This window comes from Oreochromis aureus, linkage group 3 (genome assembly GCF_013358895.1).
Source record: "Oreochromis aureus strain Israel breed Guangdong linkage group 3, ZZ_aureus, whole genome shotgun sequence".
In the NCBI taxonomy this organism is placed as follows: domain Eukaryota; kingdom Metazoa; phylum Chordata; class Actinopteri; order Cichliformes; family Cichlidae; genus Oreochromis; species Oreochromis aureus.
Window position 1 is genome coordinate 108,211,681 of NC_052944.1, and position 22,403 is coordinate 108,234,083.

General features: G+C 43.6%; 1 protein-coding gene across 1 annotated transcript; it reads right to left on the bottom strand.

Moving 5' to 3' along the window:
- Positions 1-6,699: 6,699 nt before the first annotated feature.
- LOC116319983 (chymotrypsin-like protease CTRL-1) lies at positions 6,700-11,150 on the bottom strand. The gene is made up of 6 exons (XM_039603638.1): positions 11,093-11,150; positions 9,036-9,056; positions 8,519-8,699; positions 8,035-8,255; positions 7,824-7,945; positions 6,700-7,404 (listed from the first exon to the last, which is right to left on the bottom strand). The coding sequence occupies exons 1-6, from the start codon at positions 11,148-11,150 to the stop codon at positions 7,000-7,002; spliced, it is 1,008 nt and encodes a 335-aa protein (XP_039459572.1). The 3' UTR covers positions 6,700-6,999.
- Between the last annotated feature and the right edge of the window lie 11,253 nt (positions 11,151-22,403).

The following is a 22,403-nucleotide window of genomic DNA, read 5'->3' on the forward strand; positions in this document are numbered from 1 at the left end:
AATCCAGAATTGAATTCAAAATCCTGCTCCTCACATACAAGGTCTTAAATAATCAGGGCCCATCTTAATTACCTTGTAGTGCCATATCACCCTATTAGAGCACTTCGTGTATTTAAAAGTAGAATGGGAGGGAGAGCCTTCAGTTTTCAGGCCCCTCTTCTGTGGAACCAGCTTCCAGTTTGGATTCGGGAGACAGACACTATCTCTACTTTCAAGATTAGGCTTCAAACTTTCCTTTTTGTTAAAGCATATAGTTAGGGCTGGACCAGGTGACCCTGAATCCTCCCTTAGTTTTGCTGCAATAGACGTAGGCTGCCGGGGATTCCCATGATGCATTGAGTTTTTCCTTTCCAGTCAGGGAAAGGGAGGAGGTGGATCGTCTGGCTGAGTGGTGCAACACCAACAACCTGCTTCTCAACACTGACAAGACCAAGGAGCTCATCGTGGACTACAGGAGGAATGCTGACCCACATCCATCCATCTACAGGGACGGCTGTTGATTGTGTGTGCAGCTTCAAGTTCCTGGGAGTCCACATCCCCAAGGATCCCATCTGGACAACCAACTGCTCCAAGCTGGTCAAAAAGGCTCACCAGCGCCTCTTCTTCCTGAGGACTCTGAGGAAGACCCACCTGTTTTCAGACATCCTGGTGAACTTTTATCACTACACCATCGAGAACATCCTGACCAACTGTATAACCGTCTGGTATGGGAACTGTTGAGCCTGCGCTTCCACAGGCTCCGCTAGTTTTAGAAACTTATTCTCGTGAAGGACGGAAACAAGACGGAACATCTTCAACCGGTCTTTTACTTGCTAAAGAGGGAAGGCTGGGTCGGAACCAGGCTCGTGGAGCTTAACGCTCCTCACCTGTCTCCAGCCCAACTCCTTCAAAGAGCAGCACTCCTCGTAGCCTTTAATTGAAAAAACTGTTACAATACACAACACAACACAAGCACCTCCCACCTTAAAACCCCCCTCATGTATATGCATGTGCAAGAACATGCATACACACACACACACACACACACACACACACACACACACACACACACACACACACACACACTCCAGCTCACCAAAAGGTCATAAAAGCAGGAAGCTTACAACAAAAGAAACAGATCTTTCAGATAGGATATGCCTAATACCCCCCCCCCCCCGATGGTCAGAGACAAAGGAATGTCTTTCATCCTACTACTTGAACCAAGACTTTACAAATTTTAGAAACACAATGACAACACATTCAACAACTTGACTCCAACAGGAAATTATCCACATATTACATATCTTAACTGCACTATTGTAAATGCTGTATAGACAATCATACTGTACAATACGATCATTTTAATTCTACAACTGTTTACAACTGTTTATAACTTGCATAGTTCATATTTCTGTATGCTTTCATATTTATGTGGCGATCGTGGCTCAAGAGTTGGGAGTTCGTCTTGTAATTGGAAGGTTGCCGGTTCGAGCCCCGGCTTGGACAGTCTCGGTCGTTGTGTCCTTGGGCAAGACACTTCACCCGTTGCCTACTGGTGGTGGTCAGTAGGCAACGGGTCCGGCAGCCTCGCCTCTGTCAGTGCGCCCCAGGGTGGCTGTGGCTACAATGTAGCTTGCCATCACCAGTGTGTGAATGTGTGTATGGATGGGTGGATGACTGGATATGTAAAGCGCTTAGGGGTCCTTAGGGACTAGTAAAGCGCTATATAAATACAGGCCATTTACAGTTTATATCCTGTTCATAGCCTGTACATAGCTTGTACACTCACTACAGCCTGTACATACTTATAGTTATAGCATAGTCATAACCTACCTGCATAAAGTGTACATTGTAACATACCCATAATAGACCCATATTTTGTACCCTCATACCTATAACAGACCCATTTGTTTAATAAGTCTATATGAGATGAGATAGCCTTCATTTGTCAGTTGCAGGTCTTTTGCCCACAACCGAGATTACAGACCTTGCTGACCGTACATACAATACACAAACATCACATTGGGGAGACAGGTCAGGCTAGGTAGTGAGGAAAAAAACATCGAAATGTGTAACACAAAAGGATAATACAGGAATGCACAGATATCAACACACCATAGCACAATAAACACAGACAAGCAACATGGGAAAGAGTTCCAGTGTGTACATCCGATCTGGGACCGCTGCAATCTTCGACTGCGCCTCCAACTGACCCGATGTCCACATCAGAGGGGAGGTAAGCGTTGGAGGTGGCGTTGGATCCAGGGTAGGGAGGGTGATGCGTCGGTGAGTGCTTATCAGTATCAGTATATGTATGTGTGTGCGTGTCCAGAGTTCAGCTGAGACAGTGTCCTTCGCCCTGCCAGGCTAAGTAAACAGTCTTCCAGCCAACCCAGGTGGCCTTGCATGGAATGGGAAGGAACAGACTAAACACAGTCCATTATCAGGGTGTTTTGTTCAGCTCCGGCCTTGCAGCTGGCGCCAAAGGGGTATCCGCATAAGTGATGTTATTTTTTTACTTTAGTGTGAACAGCTCATATGAATTTCAAAGCAGTTCTAGTCCAACACTGGTCTCTCAATCTCCCGTTGGAGAGCCGCGAACTTCGCCATACTTGTGTTCTGTGATGTTGTCACTTCTTGTGCTCAAGGAGCCAATTTTTGAGAACTCACGGCAGTGTGCCTCCCCGAGATGTCATCCAATTTTGCGCCCAGAGATGTTATTCCGGGCGAGCCCTTCCGAGATGTATCCAGTCTGCAGTCAGAGATCTTATTCTGAGTATTCACAGCAGCCGTAGCCTCTCCAAGATCTTATCCTGACTCAATGAGCCCATTTTGAGAAACTCACACCTCGTCCCATCGTTCCAATCCCAGCGGGCAGCCTTGTGGGGGTTTGAACAGCCGGTTCCGCTTCCTTAATTCTTCGATAAGCCAGGGCCAAGCCAGCTCCGATCAGCAAGAACCCTGTTACCATGGTTCCGAATAGGTTGATATCTTCACCACTCAGGCTCACCCAAGCCCAAACTTCTCGTTGAGAAAGGGGTGTCAATTGTATTCAGAGACCAGTTGATCCAATCCATAATTCCTCCTTTAGGTTTTAGAGAACAGACTGTGAGAGAATGTTCCAGGGAAAATACAAAAAAAACATGAGACTAGACAAGGACATAAGCAGGGAAGATAAGGGAGAGGAGAAAAAGTGCGTCCGCCTCCTCCGAGAGCCAAATATATAGATATATATCTATATTATTGCTAAATATATATATATTTTGTGATATATCTATATTATGGCTAAAGCACTTTCTGGATGCAAACTGCATTTCATTGCCTGTACTTGTGACATGTGCAATGACAATAAAGTTGAATTCTATTCTATTCTAATTTGCAGGTTCAACTTTGTAACAAAAGGAAAACATCAGCGAGATTAATCAAATATTCATCCATCAGCCGCACAACATAACGCTAATGTCTTATTACATGAGTTTCTGCCCATGTAACCAGATGTGTGCCATGTTAAAACCTTCCTACACACACTTGAAACAGGAGACTCAACAATCTATTAGTCTCACTCATTCAAGACCCCTCATCAGCAACATGTTTCCCCCATCTATAATGCAATCATCAGTCCTACTATAATGCTAGTCCACTAGTCTATGTATCACTTTTCCTCTTACTAAGTGAACTGGACAAGATGATAGAGCTTCATTGTATTTGTATGTATGTGTTAGCAGGGTTAATGCATTTTCTGTTTGTGTGTGTGATGTTGTATACCTTTCTCATTTTGTGGTGCTCCAGACTCCCCAGTTTTCCCACTTTAAGCAGTCAATTTTTTCCTCAGATTCACTAACCCAAATTTGATTTCCCACGCCAAACAACAGCATTCCTCTGTGTCCTCACCTGCTCCTTCTTCCACCTTGGTCTCCTCTCCCACTTTAAACAACAGCAGTCCAGTGCCTGTTCTTCTCTCCAGCTTTGCCCTGTGCAATCCCTGTCCTTCATTGCCATTCCACTCCAAAGGTGTCAAATGTCAACTCAGACAGTCTCCTCAAAAGTCCTTCACACACAGTGAAGTTGCAGCTTGCTGGAAACGCATCTCCATTCAGTCAAGTTGATGGGTTTTCTTTCTCTCTGATGCCGTTTTACACATACTGCTGCTGCTGGGTCTCTCTGCTCAGGACACTGTTGTCTCTTGGACTGCCATGTTGTCATTTCTTGTCTTCAGGGAGAAGTTAACTTCCTTGGAGCTTGCTTTTCAGGATGAGGAACACATGGAAGTGAAGCTGTAAAAACAATTCAGCCAAAAACTCGGCCGGAGCGTTTCTAGTGGTGTTAACCTGTAATTTTCTTCCAATGGCTGCATGTGGAAAATTGATCCAGGTCTGCTCTTCACCTGCAAGTGACACACTGACATATTTCATCATTCTCATCAATGGTTAATTGTCCTTTCTTAACAACAGAAAGTGAGATTGTAGTTGTTTAGTCTGAGAAACATAAAACCCACTTCATATTATTATCATTATTTAATGTTTTCATGAACAACACAACTATTTTGTTTCTTTTGTGTCCACTAGGGTAGCTGGTGACCTGCAGAATCACCTCTGCCCCAGCTGGAGACTGCTTCACACACACACATCCACACTCCTCTGGAACTTGCACACACACAGTGACTTCAGGCACATTCACACTCACTTTTTCATCTGCTTAGTGCACAATTTCACTTCTGTTCTTTCCTTTCTTCAATGATTTGCGTACTAAGTGCTGCTCGGTGAATACTTTTCAATCTATTCCATCCCCTTCTGAGGCAGTCTTACTCATTTTATTCACCATTATAACAACTTTTAAGTTTGCCCCAGGCAACGTGCCTCTCCCCAAAATCAGGCTTTGTGTACACAACAGGCCGCAGAATTTCGTTTGCACCACCTTTGGAATTCACTATCACTCTGATTATTTTCACCGAAAAAGACTGCTACTACCCCGTTAGCTTCTTCAACACACAAGCAACTGATCTTTCCTCGTCTGTGTCTGTGGTGTATCTGACTGGTAGTGATGTGCGGATCGATACTGAAATATCGATTCCTCCGATACCAGTAATTTATGCTCTAGAATCGATTCTCACATTAAAATATCGATATTTTAGTAATTTAGAGTAAATTTGTAGTTTATCATTAACATGAACACAGTGGAAAGTAATTATATCATTCAGATTGTCAACATTCGAAGGAACTACTTCGCCTTTCATAGTCATGTGTGAAATACGGCTGCATAAATGTCTCGCAGCTCCTTGGCGTGCACACTCACAACAATGAGTAATTGGAGTCATGTGCGGACTTATTTTACCTCCACAAACAGCTGAGACGTGGTTTGCGATACATGTGGCAAAAAAAGTGAAGTGTTGTGGCAACACCACTGACCATGTCAAACACCTCAGAGTAAATCATATCACAGAATATGATGAAAGTATGTTGAGGCGAACTGTAGAGGAGGAGAGGGACAGGTGCCGCTAGGGTGATACAGACGTCTCTCACTGAGTCCTTTAGTGCTGCAGGCAGGCAAGGTGTTCAAATAGCGCACAACTTAAGTTCTTTTATTTCTATGAACTCTGCATTATTAAGTGATAAGAACAAGCAATCGGATGTCCTGTAATCATTATGACACTTAAATTTGTGATACAATAAATAAAACAAGTTTTTGTACAAAGTATCGGTATCGAATCAGTATCGTCGATACCACCCTGAATTCTACTTGGTATCGGATCGGAAAGGAAATAAGTGGTATCGCACATCACTACTGACTGGTACACAAAGGCACACAGATTGGGAGAGGGTCAAACCAGTCAGTGATTGGTTGCCCAGTGTATCTAACAAAAATAGCATCGATGTTTTTAATCCAGTTTTTAACACTGGGTTACATCTGTCTCTCCTTGGTCTGAGTCTGATTATAGCATTCTAGATCTTATTTTTCACCCTCCGCTTTCCAACTCAACTCGCTTTCACAAGTAATTGTTCCCTTTTCTGTTGCAGCTCCCCACAGTCTCAATCATGGCTTCCCAGGGCATTTCAGTTCCTGGTTTCCTTGGCTTGAGTTCTATTCTCATTCTGTTAGTTTAGATGTTCCTGATCATTTATCTATGTGAAATAAATCTGTACAGAGTTCCTGTGAATTTCGTGTTGAGTTTGCTGCTGGGTCCTCACTGTGCGTGTGAATCTTGGTTCTTGACAAACTCCTGTAATTGGAATTCTGAATTTTCCTGTTTCACTAAGTGTCCTTTAATCCAGTTTTTAATCCAGAGCAGTTTGTGCTTGTTGCTGATGGGTTGGTGACCATTGACCATGGTTGCCATGGTAATCCTCTAATGTATTTGCCCTCTCCTTGGTAGTTGCTTCAGTTGCTTGCTGTGATGTGACATATGAAGGACAGTGATTTGTAAATCACCAGGTAGAATTGATCCTGATTGTCCTCCTTTCTGGCTCTTCAGTGGATCATGTCTTAAAAAAATACATCATGTTGTATTAAATAAAATGTTGAAATATACAAACCAAAAACTGGTCACAGAACAAATGACCAGCAGTGTCATTGTCTGCTTCAGAATCACAGTCACCTCCTGCTCGCTGTTAGAAAGATGACCTCATATGTTAATGTTTGGAGGTGAAAAAAAATAAAACACCATACATATTTAATTACATATGTATTAATTACATGGACACAGAAGAAATTCAACCACAAAAGAAGATTTCAAAGGATTTTAATTGATTACTTTAAGATTTTGAGCAAACAACAGAAATGAGTGAATGTGTGATAACAACATGTTAACATTTCACTCAGAATTATTTAAGAAGGCTTCATTTCTTAATGACAACCAATTTTTAGACAGCAAATACAAACAGATGTATAGAGGGAAAAAAATCAAATAAAAATAATACCTTTATTAAAAAAACCCTCCTGGAATCAAAGGTTCTTAAAGTTGTAAAGTAACATGTCAGGTAAAATTCTTCATGTTTGTACTTGAACTTGAGTAAATGTGTTGATCTAGTTTCCAACAGTTCCAGCAAACACATGAAGCAACACAACAAGAACACACAGTGATGTGGAGTAAGTGAAGTGGATCAGGTTTTCACCACTGCAAAACACACCGACACATGTCGGGATGATGGGAGGGGCAGTGGGAGATGTGGTGGAAGGGGCGGTGGGAGGAGCAGTAGGAGGAGCAGTGGGAGGAGCAGTGGGAGGAGCAGTGGTTTGCAATGAACTGTGTGGGGAGGGGAAGGTAACAAAGCCTGGTGGCGTCCCTGTGACTGTTTTGCTGATCCATTTCTGGTACTGAGACAAAGCAGTGTATACAAAAAGAGATTCATCACATTTAATGACCGTCAAAAGTCCACTCTGGAGCCAGACAGATTCACTCTGAGTCATGAGTGGTGCCCCAAAAGTATTCTGTGGAAAGACATTGATAAAAGTCAGTAAGACAGATGTGTAACTCTTAAAGGTCGACCTTTTTCCTCCTGCTAAAGTTTTAACTTTGTCTGTAGTTTTTGTTACAAACTGCTGAAATAAATTAAGGGAACACTTGATCATCACAGTATAAGACAGTCAGTAAAGCTTCATGGATGTCAGTCTGTCCACTTAGGAAACATGAACCACTCTGAATCCATTTCAGCTGCTCTGGTGCAATAAAAGTATCGATTCCACAGACAGAACGGTTCAGACAGCTCTTTAAAAGGAATCAGTTAAAACAAATAAATGATATTTATGGCCAACTACAACAAAACAAATAAACCAAAGTGTGACTAAAGGTGAGATTATCTCAGTGACAGTCAACAACAGATTACATAATAAATAAAAGTTGTGCTCACCCAACATAAATCCGACGCTCTCGTACAGATGATGCTGCCTCTGATCCCTGGATAGATGGCTGTGCACTCATTGTTTCCCAATATTGATACGCTTGCCTCCTTCAGGTTGTTGCTGACTCCACCTTTTGGAAAGAAGTTAAACATCAGGCTTTTCTAAAGACTCCAACACAATACTGCAAAGTAAAATAAAATCAAATATTTTATGATTTACTCATGTAACCGATGGCCCAGCTGCTGGTCTCATTGTTGAAAGTGCTGTTTTCTGAGGCTAAGCAGGTTGGCCGAATGTAGTTTGTGAAATTCACTGGAGCCGACAGCTTCAGAAGACAGATTGTGTCACTTGGATCGCAGATGATTTTTTCCAGCGTCCGATACACTTCATTTGGGTTTGAATCTGACCGGCTGTTGCGGCCCAGATAGACCACCAGTGTTCTGAAATCCCACAACAGATATTTTTTATTGTGCCTCATGTTGATCATTATCACAGAGCAAAGCAATCAATGATTATCTTAAAGTTACAGCCTGATTTTTGTATCTTCGGTAAACCATACAGACTTTGTGTAGATTCCCCTGGGTATAGTCTGTGGTATTAGGTCCGCAAAAATATCTCTAGTAGTCATTTACTGCACAAATATTACACTACATCATCATCATATTACTCCTCAACAAACTGTAAACTTGCAGCAGTGACTCACTGTGGTAGAAATCCTCTTGTCAGCACCCACTGGTCGGTGATCAGAGAACCTGCACAATAAGCCCCGTCTATCACAGACCCTCCATCAACAAGGTGTACATTAGCAAACCAGGGCCAGCTTCCTGGTGCTGCATCATGAGCTCCTGTGATGTTGCTGCTGTTCACAGCCCTGATGCCACATTCTGACAAAAAAGAGATGACAGTTAAACAGTGAGTACACAGATCAGCCACAACATTAGAACCACTCGGAGGTGACAGAAAAAAAAACAGTTTAATGCAACACTGTTCCAGGAGATCCTGAGCACTGACATTTATGTAGAAGCATCTGAACATTAGACTGTGTTATACATGTGATACACAGATGTTTCTTCCTCTTAGCCAGAAAAGTGGAAGGACTGGAACAATTTCACAGTTTAAAGAAAAAACACAAGTCAGCACACTGTCATTGAAACAAATGTGGAGATTACTGTGTACAGTACAGAAGAAAGAAAAAGGTTCAAAGGTCCTTGGATGCTTACCGGGCTGCTCTGAATGACAACCTGAAAATGAGAAAACAGAGACAAACCTGTTCACAGACAACATGTGAAAGGAAGCATTGACCTTTTCTTCCAACTTGAAGATCTGATCACAGTTGTATATTTTTACCTCTTCTATCAAAATCCAGCCAGTTAGTCTTAGGTCTTTATGTTTAAAACATCTTACAAGACAATCTGCATCTTTGCATTGGGTAGCTTGGGGACCCTTTCTGAAAACACACACCCTCACTCATTTATGCAGGGTTGTGTTCTCAGACCCAATCCCCGACACCCTGTTCCCCCACGACTGTGTTGCCTCCTACAAAGGGAACATCATACTGATGTTCGTGGATGACATGTCACACAGTGGAAATTTGTGTTTTCATGTGTTATCAATATGTGTATCGGTACATAATGTTGATTTTATTTGCATGATTCTATGGTGATATTTATATTGCATGTTTGTTTATTGATATTTATATTGCATGGTTTTATCTTCATATTTTATGCATTTTAGTGTTGTTGCACAATATTCTTGTAATCCACTGTGGACTAATCAGACAATTGTAGGCACCTGTGAGTAGGGGGCGTTCCCCCAGGTAGCCTATCAGCCACCAGGCTGACCTGTTAAAGGGGATAGTGAGCGCAGAGACAGGAGAGCAACGCACGAAAGGCGAGAGGAGAAAAAGTAACGCATGTAAGCCCGCTCAGGTGTTGGAGGAACTGCTGCCTGACTGTGGGATGCCACGAGTTGTTCTGCCATCCAGTCCCAACGCCAGGAACAGCAACAGTGGATGGCGATGGCCGCAATTCCCAGCAGGGCAGGGGTGCCCCTCTACCAGCACCGACGGTGCTGCGAGGAAGGCCGTGTTCAGGTGTGGTGTGGGGCGGGACTACGCAGCGACGCGCAGTCAGGAGGGGACAGGTCTGCGACAAGAGCCCCGCATTGTTCTTCTGGCCGGCGTGGTTTCCATCCCAGAAGATAAATTCCTCTCCTGTTTTAGATAACGAACATTTGCCCGCGTGTGGCTGGACTGTGGGAATATAGGACGCTGGGGGGAAGTTTTTAGCATATGTAAAAACATTCATTTAGTTCTGTTTTTGTGTATAGTGATTTCTGCCGGCAGGGTTTTTAGCGGGTTGTGAACACTCTTTTTTATTGTATACGGGGGATGTTAACTTGTATTTGTGATTCTGGCTGGGTTTTTTTTGTTTTTTTTTTAAGGAAAATAAATGCTGTGTGTTCAAAGCCAGCTTAGTTTCTGTGCCCTGTGTGCTGACCCACTCACTCCTCTTCCTCTTGTATGTGAACGGACTTGGAGGTGAAGATTTAGGTCCACCAGTCTTAGTGGCTACAGACACTGCAGTGATCGGTGGCATCACTGGTGGGGATGAGGCGCCTTATAGGAGAGAGGTGGACGGTCTGGTGTCATGGTGTGAGGACAACAACCTCAACACTGATAAGACAAAGGAGATGATAGTGGATATGAGGAAGAAGAGGAGGCCTCATGGAACGCTATTTATCCAGAGGCTTGAAGTGGAGAGGGTGAGCAGCTTTAGGTAAGTGAGCGTCTACATCACTGAGGACCTCACCTGGTCACTGAACACCACACAGCTGGTCAAGGAGACTCAACAGTGGCAGTATTTCCTGAGGAGGCTGAGGAAATTTGGTATGTCAGCCAAGATCCTCAGCAGGTTCTACAGCTGCCCTGTGGAGAGCACACTGACCAGCTGCATCACTGCATGGTACTGCAGCACTACTGCTATGGACCGCAAACGCCTGCAGAGAGTGATAACAACTACAACTACAACTGCAACTGCGGAGAAGATGATCAGGACTCCGCTGCCCTCTCTGCAGAGCATCTACCATCACAAAGTCCAAAGGAGAGCTGCCTCCATCCTCAAAGACCCCACATCCCTCAACACGCACTGTTCACACTTCTGCAGAAGATGTATTTAGAACAGTGAGCATTTGCACCTCTAATTTATCTCGTATTTCTTAGGCCCCTGATATAACCAAAGTAATAAGAAAATATCTGAGGAAAAATCACTTTTCTTACCTTTGCAGAAGAAAATGATCACCACAGTGAAGCGGCACACAAACTGTTGGAGAGCCATTGTTAACTGCACCTGTTTCAGATCATCTCAGACTTTAAGTATCTAAATTTTTGGCTCCACCTCCAACACAGTCATCAGGGCCCCACCAAAAAATCTAGTCAGACTCGTTGGTATTTGTGCTTTTCTTGAGTGCAGTTAAACTGCAGACATAAGTGTACACATTAGTGTGTGACTCTCTCACTGAATTAACACATCCAGTCCCTCTGCATGTTTGTGCTCTCTGCTCGGATTGTCTTCGTATTAAACAATTTAAAGCCCTGCACCCAACAACAAACAAAAAAATTGACACCAAACTGAAATATATTTCGTCAGATTAATATATGAGTCACAAGTAGGAGTGACGGGGGCAAGTTTGAGAACCCTGCTCTAGAATGACTGACTCAAAGCAGAAAGTTGCTCAAAAAGCCACGGTTCATATTTATTTAGTGCTAATGTCATCAAATTTCGGACGCAGTTGCCATTTTTTGTCACATGAACCAAGGCCAAGTAGAAGGCTCTGACCACTGCCAACACCCAGCATCACACACCAAAGGACACACTCAGCAGGTCCACCAGAGCCAAACGCATGCACCTCTGACAAATATCTGGAGTGACTGGTTCTGCACTTTCCTTTTTTTAAAAAATTCTCTGAAGTCTTAAATATATGACGCATGCTTCTCATCTTGGTGGTTTAGAGAGGCTTTGGAGCCCCAGGTAAATTTAGAAGATGAGGAGCAGCTCCAGCACTTCACACTGTTAAGGAGACATGAGAGAATAACAGAGGAAATGCTCCTTATTAGAAGAAAATCTCTCCAGGCCAGCATAAAACACTGGCGGAAGAATTTGAGGAGAAGAGGGAGGTTCAGGTTTCAGACGCATGCACCTAAATATAGATGCAATAAACCCCCTTCATATTTATCACAGTCATATTGTGTTAATCAGTTTTCTCTATAAATGCCTCATTACTTGTTGTTGACGATGTTCACACAGAGGACGCTGCCTAAAGACTGATCAGTGATATCTGCACATGATCTTATTTTAATATTTATCATGTATGATGCAGGTGCCCTTGTTGCTATATTATAGTGTACCCCGAAGGGGTACAATAAAATAAAGTCAACACTTCCTCATGGAAGTACAACCCTGTACATGACTCAGATGATTCACTACAACCGTGGGTGACCACATATCACACCCACACCAAGTCCTGTAAGGGTCCTGAATCTCTGCTGCCTGTGGATCTGAGCTGAATATATGTGACAGGGTTGGCTTTTTTTGTCAATAAAGTTGTTGTTTTTTTAACTATTACCTGAGGGCAGCATGGTGGTTAGCACTAGAAGTTTCCGGGTTTGAATCGAACACGTACCCCAGCTTCAATCCAAAGACATGCAGTTAGTGGGGTTAGCTTAACTGGTCATTTTAAGTTGTCTGTGTTAGCACTGTGACACACTGGACACCTGTCTAGGGCGCAACCCGGCTCTTCCCATATAACACCTGTGATAGGCTCCTGCGACCCCTGCAGGAGAGAATTGATGGATGTATATTTTTAGCTTTTCCCGCACTTCCGGCGCCCCCCGTGTGCGGCAGCCTGTTACAGCAGCTCTGCTCATTCTGAGTTTCTTTCTTTCTTATCTTTTTTCTTCTCGTAATTTTTATAACTAACGCATTAGTAATTAGACTCTGCAACCATGTTCTACCGTTTTGTGCTAGTTCTGGTTGTTTTTCTTAGTTTTTTTCTACTTTTTTCACCCGTGTCTGGGGACCCAGAGCAGGGATCCTTTGTTTACAGTAGGGATCAGCTGTTAGCGCTGCGTCCAGCAGCGGTACTGCCGGCGGACAGACTCGACATTCCCAGTGAACTGAGGAAGAAAAGACGGGGTGTCGTGCTGGGAAAGCGCCGCCGCCCGAGAAGGAGACGTTATCGACCATCTCTTCCTTCTGTAATTATTGGAAACGTACGATCTCTGCTCAATAAGATGGATGAGCTAACGTCACTAACCTGGGCACAGAGGGAGTACCGGCAATGTAGCATCATGATGCTAACGGAGTCGTGGCTAACACCGCTAACTCCGGACACGAGCGTGACACTACTGGGATTCCAGCTGCTGCGAGCGGACAGGACGAGAGAGAGCGGTAAGAGGAAAGGAGGGGGACTGGTAGTGATTGTGAATGACAGATGGTGTAACCCTGGGCACATCACTGTAAAAGAACAACTCTGCAGCAGAGACATTGAGCTGTTAGCCGTTAGCATGCGTCCGTACTACCTGCCCCGGGAATTCTCGCATGTTATCGTGATAACAGCGTATGTCCCCCCCTCGGCCAACGCGGATGCAGCCTGTGACACTCTCCACTCTGTGGTCAGCAGACTGCAAACACAATCTCCGAGAGCCCTCTTCATAATATCAGGGGACTTCAATCATGCCTCACTGGACTCCACACTGCCCACCTTCACCCAGTATGTGACCTGCCCAACCAGAGACAATAAAACACTGGACTTACTGTATGCCAATGCAGAAGAGGCATACAGTTCATCACCTCTCCCTCCCCTGGGCAGATCTTATCATAACCTGGTGCACCTTGTCCCTGTGTATGAGCCCTTAGTGCGCAGGGAGCCACCAGCCACCCGCACAGCACACAGAGATGGTCGGAGGAGGCGAGGAGGCTCTTAAGGATTGTTTTGAGTCGACTGTGTGGGAGGTGATCTGTGACGACCACGGAGAGGACATTGACAGCCTTACTACATGCATTACGGACTATATTAATTTCTGTGTGGATAACACCGTACCTACCAGGACTGTGCGGTGTTTCTCCAACAACAAACCCTGGATTACCCCAGAAATTAAAGCCGTCCTCAAGCAGAAGAGGAGGGCCTTCAAATCCAAAGACAAAGAGGAGTTGAAAAGGGTGCAGAGAGAGCTGAGGGGACTGATAAGGAATGGGAAGGACAGCTACAGGCAGAAGATGGAGAACCAGCTTCAGCAAAATAACGTTGGTGAAGTCTGGAGAGGCCTCAGAACCATCTCAGGCCACAAACATCAGAACTCTCTGCCTGGGAGGGATGTGAGGTGGGCAAATGAACTGAATCATTTCTTCAACAGATTTGATTCAGCCATGAGGCAGTCTCCAACATCGGCTGCAGACTCACCCACCCCCACTGCTGCTGTTCCACCTCTGACACCTCAGACACTTCACACCTCCTCTATTCACCCTGCTCACTCCTCCCCACCCCCAACAACAGCATCCAATACACACTCAACACAAGGCTCCAGCCTGTCTCTCTCAACCACCCAGGTTAGGAGGGAACTGAGGAGGATTAAAGCCAAGAAGGCAGCGGGTCCAGATGGCATCAGCTCGAGGGTCGTCAGGTCCTGCGCGGACCAACTGTGTGGGGTGATGGAGCACCTCTTCAACCTGAGCCTGAGGCTGGGAAGAGTCCCACAGCTCTGGAAAACTTCCTGTGTTGTTCCAGTGCCAAAGACTTCACGCCCCAAGGACCTCAACAGCTACAGGCCGGTGGCTCTGACATCCCACCTGATGAAGACCCTGGAGCGGCTGGTCCTGGCTCAGCTTCGGCGCCTTGTGAGCTCATCACTGGACCCACTTCAGTTTGCCTACCAGCCTGGCATTGGAGCGGATGATGCCGTCATTCATCTCCTACATCGTTCCCTCGCTCACCTGGAAACCGCTGGGAGCACTGTGAGAATCATGTTCTTTGATTTCTCCAGTGCCTTCAACACTATTCTTCCCACGGTTCTGAAGGACAAGCTGGAGAACTCTGGAGTGGACCATCACCTCACAGCATGGATACTGGACTACCTCACCGACCGACCACAGTATGTGAGGACTCAGGGCTGTGTGTCGGACAGGGTCGTCTGCAGTACGGGGGCCCCACAGGGAACGGTTCTGGCTCCGTTCCTCTTCACCATCTACACTGCAGACTTCTCCCACAACTCCACCCAGTGCTTCCTGCAGAAGTTCTCTGATGACTCTGCAATAGTCGGCCTCATCACTGATGGGGACGACAAGGAGTACAGAGGACTGACTCAGGACTTTGTGGACTGGTGCCAGCTGAACTACCTCCAGATCAATGCCAGTAAAACCAAGGAGCTGGTGGTAGACTTCCGCAGGCACAAGCATCCTCCACTGCAACCACTGAACATCCAAGGTATGGACATCAAGGCTGTGGACAGCTACAGGTACCTTGGTGTTCATCTGAACAACAAACTGGACTGGACTCATGACTCAGACGCCCTCTACAGGAAAGGGCAGAGCAGGCTGTACCTGCTGCGGAGACTCAGGTCGTTTGGAGTGGAGGGCCCTCTCCTGAAGACCTTCTATGACTCTGTAGTGGCCTCAGCCATTTTTTATGGTGTGGTCTGCTGGGGAGGCAGCATCTCTGCTGGGGACAGGAAGAGACTGAACAGGCTGATCCGAAGGGCCAGCTCTGTTCTGGGAGGCCCTCTGGACCCAGTGGAGGTGGTGAGTGACAGGAGAATGGCGGCTAAGCTGTCATCCCTGATGGACAACATCTCCCACCCCATGCATGAGACTGTGACAGCACTGAGCAGCTCCTTCAGTGGGAGACTGCGGCACCCACGGTGTGGGACGGAGAGATTTCGCAGGTCTTTCCTCCCCACTGCTGTCAGACTCTACAATAAAGACTTTTGGAGCTGATCAAACACACAAACCCACACATGTGCAATAAGACTGCTATACGTGCAATTCTTCTTCTGACGAAGTTGTGTTTTTGTATTTTCCTACTCAGTTGTATATAGTATTTGTATTTCTATTTTATTCTATTGTATATATTATTCTATTCTATTTTATTCTATTGTACATAGTATTTTATTTTATTTTATTTTATTGCATTCCAGTGTTTTCTAATTTCTGCTACATAACTTTGCACTTTTGCTGTAACAAAACAAATTTCCCACCTGTGGGACTAATAAAGGTATATCAAATCAAATTTATATTTCACCACAGTAAACGTATGTGATGAAGCCATGAAAGGACACAGGGCTGCTGTGTTTTGAAGCCTCTGACTTTTTGAAGTATAGAAGAAATACACACAAGCTCCAGAGCTGAAATCACTTTTACAGAACTGCAACCAGCCGATATGTAAGTCACTCGATGTGTCAGAGCTCTGTCTCCATGTCCATGTCCGCTGTTCATATAACCCCTATGAGGAGTGTGTGTGGTGGTGTGGTGTCCAAATCGCCTGTGTGGATTCAGGAAGGTGGGTCCAGAACAAAAGGAGTCTCTCAGTCTCTCAGTGGGTGTGTGATGAAAGCACACAAATAAAAAGCCAGCCATATATGTCAGTAAGATATAGAAGAATACATGAAAATATTAGCCCCCCATTTTATTTTTATGCTTAAAGTCACCATCTTTTGGAAAAACTATTGTTAATGTCTATTTTGCTGTAATATAAGTTTGTCCAGCAGAGGGCGCTCTGTGCCTTACTCATCAGTAGCTGACACCTTGCTAGAAGAAGTGTAGTCAGCACCGAGTAGCTCCTGTTAACCTGCTGTTTCTTTGTTTTTGCAGTTTGTGCACAAATGATTTGTTGCGCAGGAGATTAGTTGGCCCATCATTTTCTACAGTGTAACAAACACGATGCAGGCTGATGGACTAACAGCTGCTAATTTCCATCCAAACACACATCCAGTTCACTTCATGATGAGTCGCGTCCCCACCGACATTGTTAACAACACACACACAAACAATAGCATTGACTGCTTTGCACATGTAAACAAACAAGACATGGAGCTACAAAATAGCAGCTGGGAAGTGTAGTGGTAAGGCTACACACTTTTGGAGCGGGAGTCGCAAGATTGATTCCTATCCAGTAAGGGTCCTGGATAGACCCCCCCTGATAAAAAAAAAAAAACAAGCCCTGGAATGGCACGGCTATGTCCTGTAGCATGGACACACAAACATTTCACTTCATGTTGTACTCTGTATGATACAGTATGTGACAAATAATACCTCGTCTCCAAGGGCGTAGATTTGGCATGGACGGAAGGGACATGTCCCCACCAATATCCAGCGATTATTGATTTGTCCGCACCAATAATTTGATCTCTTCGAGTAAAGAAAAACAAAACCGATAGAAAGAAAAAAAAACGATCTGTCAACGTCTCATTCACCCAGCGGTGCAGAAAGAGTTAAATTACGTTCTCTACTGGAGTCCTACCTCCTGTGACAAATATGGCCAATGTGATTGGCTGTGCCTATCAGGGAGCTCTGTTTAGTTTTAGCAGTGGCAAACCTGCGCTGCGAGGACCTGCAAGGAGGAGAGGAGGACGGCAGCAAAAAGGAAGAACCTGGATATAAGAAAGTATTTTTCAAAGAAACCTGTAAGTCACTTAAAGTCAAGTTCACTCATAAAATGTGTCCGTCATAATAACGTTACAGGCAATACCAGGCCATACATGCCAACACTCCTGATTTTTCCAGGAGAATCCCAAATTTCAGTGCCCCTCCCGAAAATCTCCCGGAGCCACCATTCTCGAGAATTTCTCCCGTTTTTCCACCCGGACAACAAAATTGAAAAACCATATCCCAGACTGGCCCAGCCAATTCCAGTTTCCAACAACTACACTGCAGCTACTTAGTTTTAATATTAGTCTTATTACTCTTTCTGGGTCGCAAAATAAACTTTTAACATATTTTCAGGCGAGAATGTAGCTGTGTAAACTACAAATACCTGAGCCGGGGAGAACAGCAAACTCCCGGCACATCGTTTTAGCCTTTGGCCCACATCAGTCTAAAATTGTATGTAACCATGAATAACGTTTTGCCATGTCCACCAGGAGAGACTGGACAGTATAGATGTAAAACAAATATGCCAGCAGTTTATCTCAGTTAACGAGAGGAGAAGTCATGTGTTTGGCTCCTTCACATAGTGGACATTGAGTTATTGTGTGGGGCACCAGTAGTCCATGTCTGTTGCTGTAACAGTAGTTCATGTTTAGAATAAAAAATCCCAGCTCATTGATTTGATAGGGGCAATAGTGCCTAAAATGTTGCATAATTTTGCTGAGAGATCTTTTACTTTGTGGTAATCTTAGATGAGTAGTTTTATGGACAAAAACCACCAGGTCATTCAGTGTTGCCTTAGTGCTAATGTGTAAGAGATGTTGGTGTACTATAACTGAAGTATGTCTGTGAAGATTCTCAGTCATCCAGGTCATCGTAGTCAAAGGAGTTTGCAAAGAAAAAAGCGTCTGGACTTCTTTAAGTTGCTTGAAGACGTTTCACCTCTCATCCGAGAAGCTTCTTCAGTTCTAAGGTCAAATGGCCGAGAGTCCCAGATTTAAACCCAGTGGGAGTATCCCCCCAAGGAGGGACAAAGGACCCCCTGGTGATCCTCTAATCACATGCGCCAAGGTGTGAAAGCGGGTGTGGGTCCCAATCAGCCAGGGTTTCGGGTGAGCTCATTGTGAAACCTGGCCCCACCTTGTCATGTGAATTCCTGAGGTCAGATGGCCCAGGATGTGAGTGGGCGTTAAGGCGTCTGGGGAGGGAACTCAAAACTGGATTATAGATGGCAGACAGTTGGTGTCGTAAACCACCGCCTCTGTTCAAAGATGGTCGCTCACAGTGGACGTAAATGGCCTCTTTCACTCCTCTTTCAAACCATCTGTCCTCTCTGTCCAAAATGTGAACATTGGCATCCTCGAAAGAGTGACCTTTATCCTTTAGATGCAGATGGACTGCTGAGTCTTGTCCTGTGGAGGTGGCTCTTCTATGTTGTGCCATGCGCTTGTGAAGTGGCTGTTTGGTCTCTCCAATGTAGAGGTGTGGGCATTCCTCGCTGCACTGTACAGCATACACCACGTTGTTCAGTCTGTGTTTTGGAGTTTTGTCTTTCGGGTGAACCAGTTTGTGTCTGAGTGTGTTGCTGGGTCTGAAGTACACTGTGAATCTATTGAATCTATTTAATTATTCTTGAAAAATAATTTATTTCTGTGCATTTTCTTTTCACACTGCATCAAATTAAAGTTGATTACGTCGATTAAGCATCATGAGGTGGAGGGTGGTTCCGTATTTTTCTTTTTTTTGGGAGTTTGCAACCCTGTTAGTTAGATTGCTTACTCTTTAAAATACCAGAATAGGGAGGATGAAGTAGGTTTAAGTTTATTAGATTGATCAGTATTGCTGAACTATGAAATATTTTGGGTGCAGTGTATTTTTTACATACAGGTATAACAGAATAGCTTTAGTGGTGTTGTTTAGTTAAACTTGAGTATGAACTCATACAAAATGCAGCAAGATATTAAAAAACAGTTTTATTAATTAAAAATTACACTATATTGGATTCATATCAGTATCGGCAGATATCCAAATTTATGATATCGGTGTCAGACATAAAAAAGTGGTATCGTGCCATCTCTAATTAAGATAAGATAAGATAAGACTTTATTGATCCCACGACGGGGAAATTAAAGTAATTAATAAATAAATAAATAAATAAATTAATTAAAACATGTTCAAAACACAACAGCATTAACCCTAGAACACTATCGCTATAAATAGTAACACGATCACTAGCGCCGGGTGATTTTTACCCAATATAATATAACCAATGAAAAGTAATCAAATATATCAAAATATGACAACACATGACAAATTAGAGTGGTCTTCTTTTACTTTCAACTGTGCCATGTCTAACAAAATGAAAAATAAACCTCCTAAAACAAAATAATGACTCTGGAAAGCTGGTCTTTGGTCCACCCATTCATGGGACATTTGAGACTTCCGTGGTGAAGGCACAGGCTCCTCGACACGCAAACAGCTGGAGGAGGGAGAAATCATGTAAATGTATTTGCTCGGGTATAAATCACCCGGCGATCTAGGGTTAATAAACACTGAGTCGGTTGGAACCGGAAGCAGAGTTCGTACGTCATTACTTAAAGACTGGATACAGCGTCGTGTTTGAGTCAGAGCACGTGGTGGGAACAGTCGGGGGCTAACAAACAGTCATCATAACTCATCATACATTGAGAATAGCAGACAAATCGACAATTCACCTCTTCCAATGAATGGCTAATGAATATTATGCGACAACAGTCCACATCAGTGTCTACTGTTTACTATCATAGCCAAGTGGCTAACAAAGGTAAACAGAAGTTTTCCCAATCCCTACTAGTGAACGTTATCTTGTTTCAGGATACATGTTGTACAAAATACCTGCCATTAACCAATGACTCATCTGCTTACTGGGATCTGTTGCTTATTTCTCGTCTTCTTTTCTCTTTTTTTTCTAAACTGAGGACCTGATGGTTCCCTAACCCTAACCCTTCACACACTTCAGGAAAAATAATTATCACATAATGGGCTTGGACTGACAACATTATGGATGAAATGTGCACTATTTAGAAGGCCGGTGGAGGTTGGCCCAGTGTTGCAGTCATGTCAGTGGGAGGGTCCGAGGGTTTCTCTGTGAATGTCACATTCCTGTGGCAGCGGGCTCGGTGCTCGCTCAGATTGAAGTTTACTTTTTCGCTAAGTTTTCTTGAGTGTACAGTGGACTCCAATTTTTTTGTCACTTTTTATAGAATCAAACTCAAAGTAATGTGAGTACTTACAATCTCTAAATGCTGTATGGTCGTACTCTCTCCCACACTCGATATATTATCCATTGTTGATCTGCACATGTCTGTTACCATGGACGTCACACTTGTACGTCATTGTCATGAGACACTCTCACAAACAAACAGGGTTAAGTAACGCAATAACGCAGCTTGCTTATGGGAAAGTAACAGTGATCTAATTACTTTTTTGCAATAGTGATCCCTTACATTACTCGTTACTTAAAAAAGTAATCAGATTACTTGTAACACGTTACTGCCTATCTCTGCACCTAAGTATGTCATTGTTTTAATCCAGAGTTACTCATATAAGGGTATGTATTTGTTCCTAAGAGATGCTCCAGCTCCTCATATAAGTGAGGTAATACAGGTGGATGTCAGTAATGTGGGTGCTGGAGCTGCTCTTCTACCTAGCAACACCCTTTGTGTTTTAATTAACTAACATGCACGGAATAAAACGTGGTATTTAGTGTTTTAAAATTAATTTCATAAAAGTATTTGAGTTCATTTGGCACAAAGGACTTCATTGCAGAATTCTTTAGTGTAGTAAAATTTATAAGAGAACATTGTTAAGCTGTTAGAATTGGAGACAATCCAACTGAATGCTTCACCCAGATTTATGAAGTTCGTCACGATTGAAATGAGCTGTTTAGGGTCCATGGCCACATGTTTCAGCACATTAACCATGAGTGAGCTCATATCATAAATACATGTATCATAATAAATATCTAATAATATCATAACAGCAGCAAATATTCAGTATATCAGTACAGACTTCAGTTTTTCATGGGTTTAGTGGTGTATTTTCTGCATTTGTTAACAAGTATTAACAAACTGTATTAATATTTATAGATTAACACATCTGTATGTGTGTAAAGCATCCCCCCCACAGCCCCATAGTGAGACAGAACAAACAAAAATCCTTTTCCCGTAAAGGCAAATCAAGCAAGGCAAATAGAATAACATGGGGTAATACTGCTGGCTCCAGAGGGTCAGAGGTAATAACTCATTCTCAGCCATGTTGGGGTTTAAAAACCAGACTAGATATCCATCCACCCTCAGCAGTGTGACTGTCACTGCAGTTATTTCAGTGGGCAAGTATGATCTGTGTTGTTGACCAAAGTGCAACAAAAGCTGTTTAACATGATTCATTTTGAATTCTTACAGAAACATTGTGATTTGTCTTTCAAGCGTGTACAGCAGTCTGTGACATCACTGATGAATCCACCAGCTCTTTTTGAGCCTGTTATCACTACACAAATGTTTGTTTAGTCTTTCCTGAGAAATAAGGTCAAAAACATGGCAGTCAGACATCCCACACTGGGTAAAGGGAGTTACACCTACTGTAGCTCCCAGTGATTTTAGAAAATATCAGTAGTTACAGACTACAGCGGTGTATCCCAGCACTGATGTTAAGTCAAACATGAGAACATTCAGAACAGAAATAACTTTTTGTAACAGCTGCATTAAACTTGGAGCAGATTTAGAAACATCACCTCGGAGCACTGTATGTTACTGTAATGTTTTACACTGAATGACAAACTTTAGTGTTGTCTATAGTTTAGTGTTCAGTGCTGAAAGCAGGATTGGGATTTTGTAAATGTGTAAGTGATTGACTTTGTGGAGATCAGAGTACATGAGTGCGTTTCAAACACGTGGCTGTAACAGTGTATGTGGG

Excerpts from the sequence above, each read along its gene's own strand:
- LOC116319983 (XM_039603638.1), bottom strand. The coding sequence starts at position 11,150 with ATGGCTCTCCAACAGTTTGTGTGCCGCTTCACTGTGGTGATCATTTTC. Across the intron at positions 9,057-11,092 it reads GATCATTTTCTTCTGCAAAG|GTTGTCATTCAGAGCAGCCC; the intron begins GTAAGAAAAGTG and ends TCTCATTTTCAG. Across the intron at positions 7,946-8,034 it reads CTGGGCCATCGGTTACATGA|GTGGAGTCAGCAACAACCTG; the intron begins GTAAATCATAAA and ends TCTTTCCAAAAG.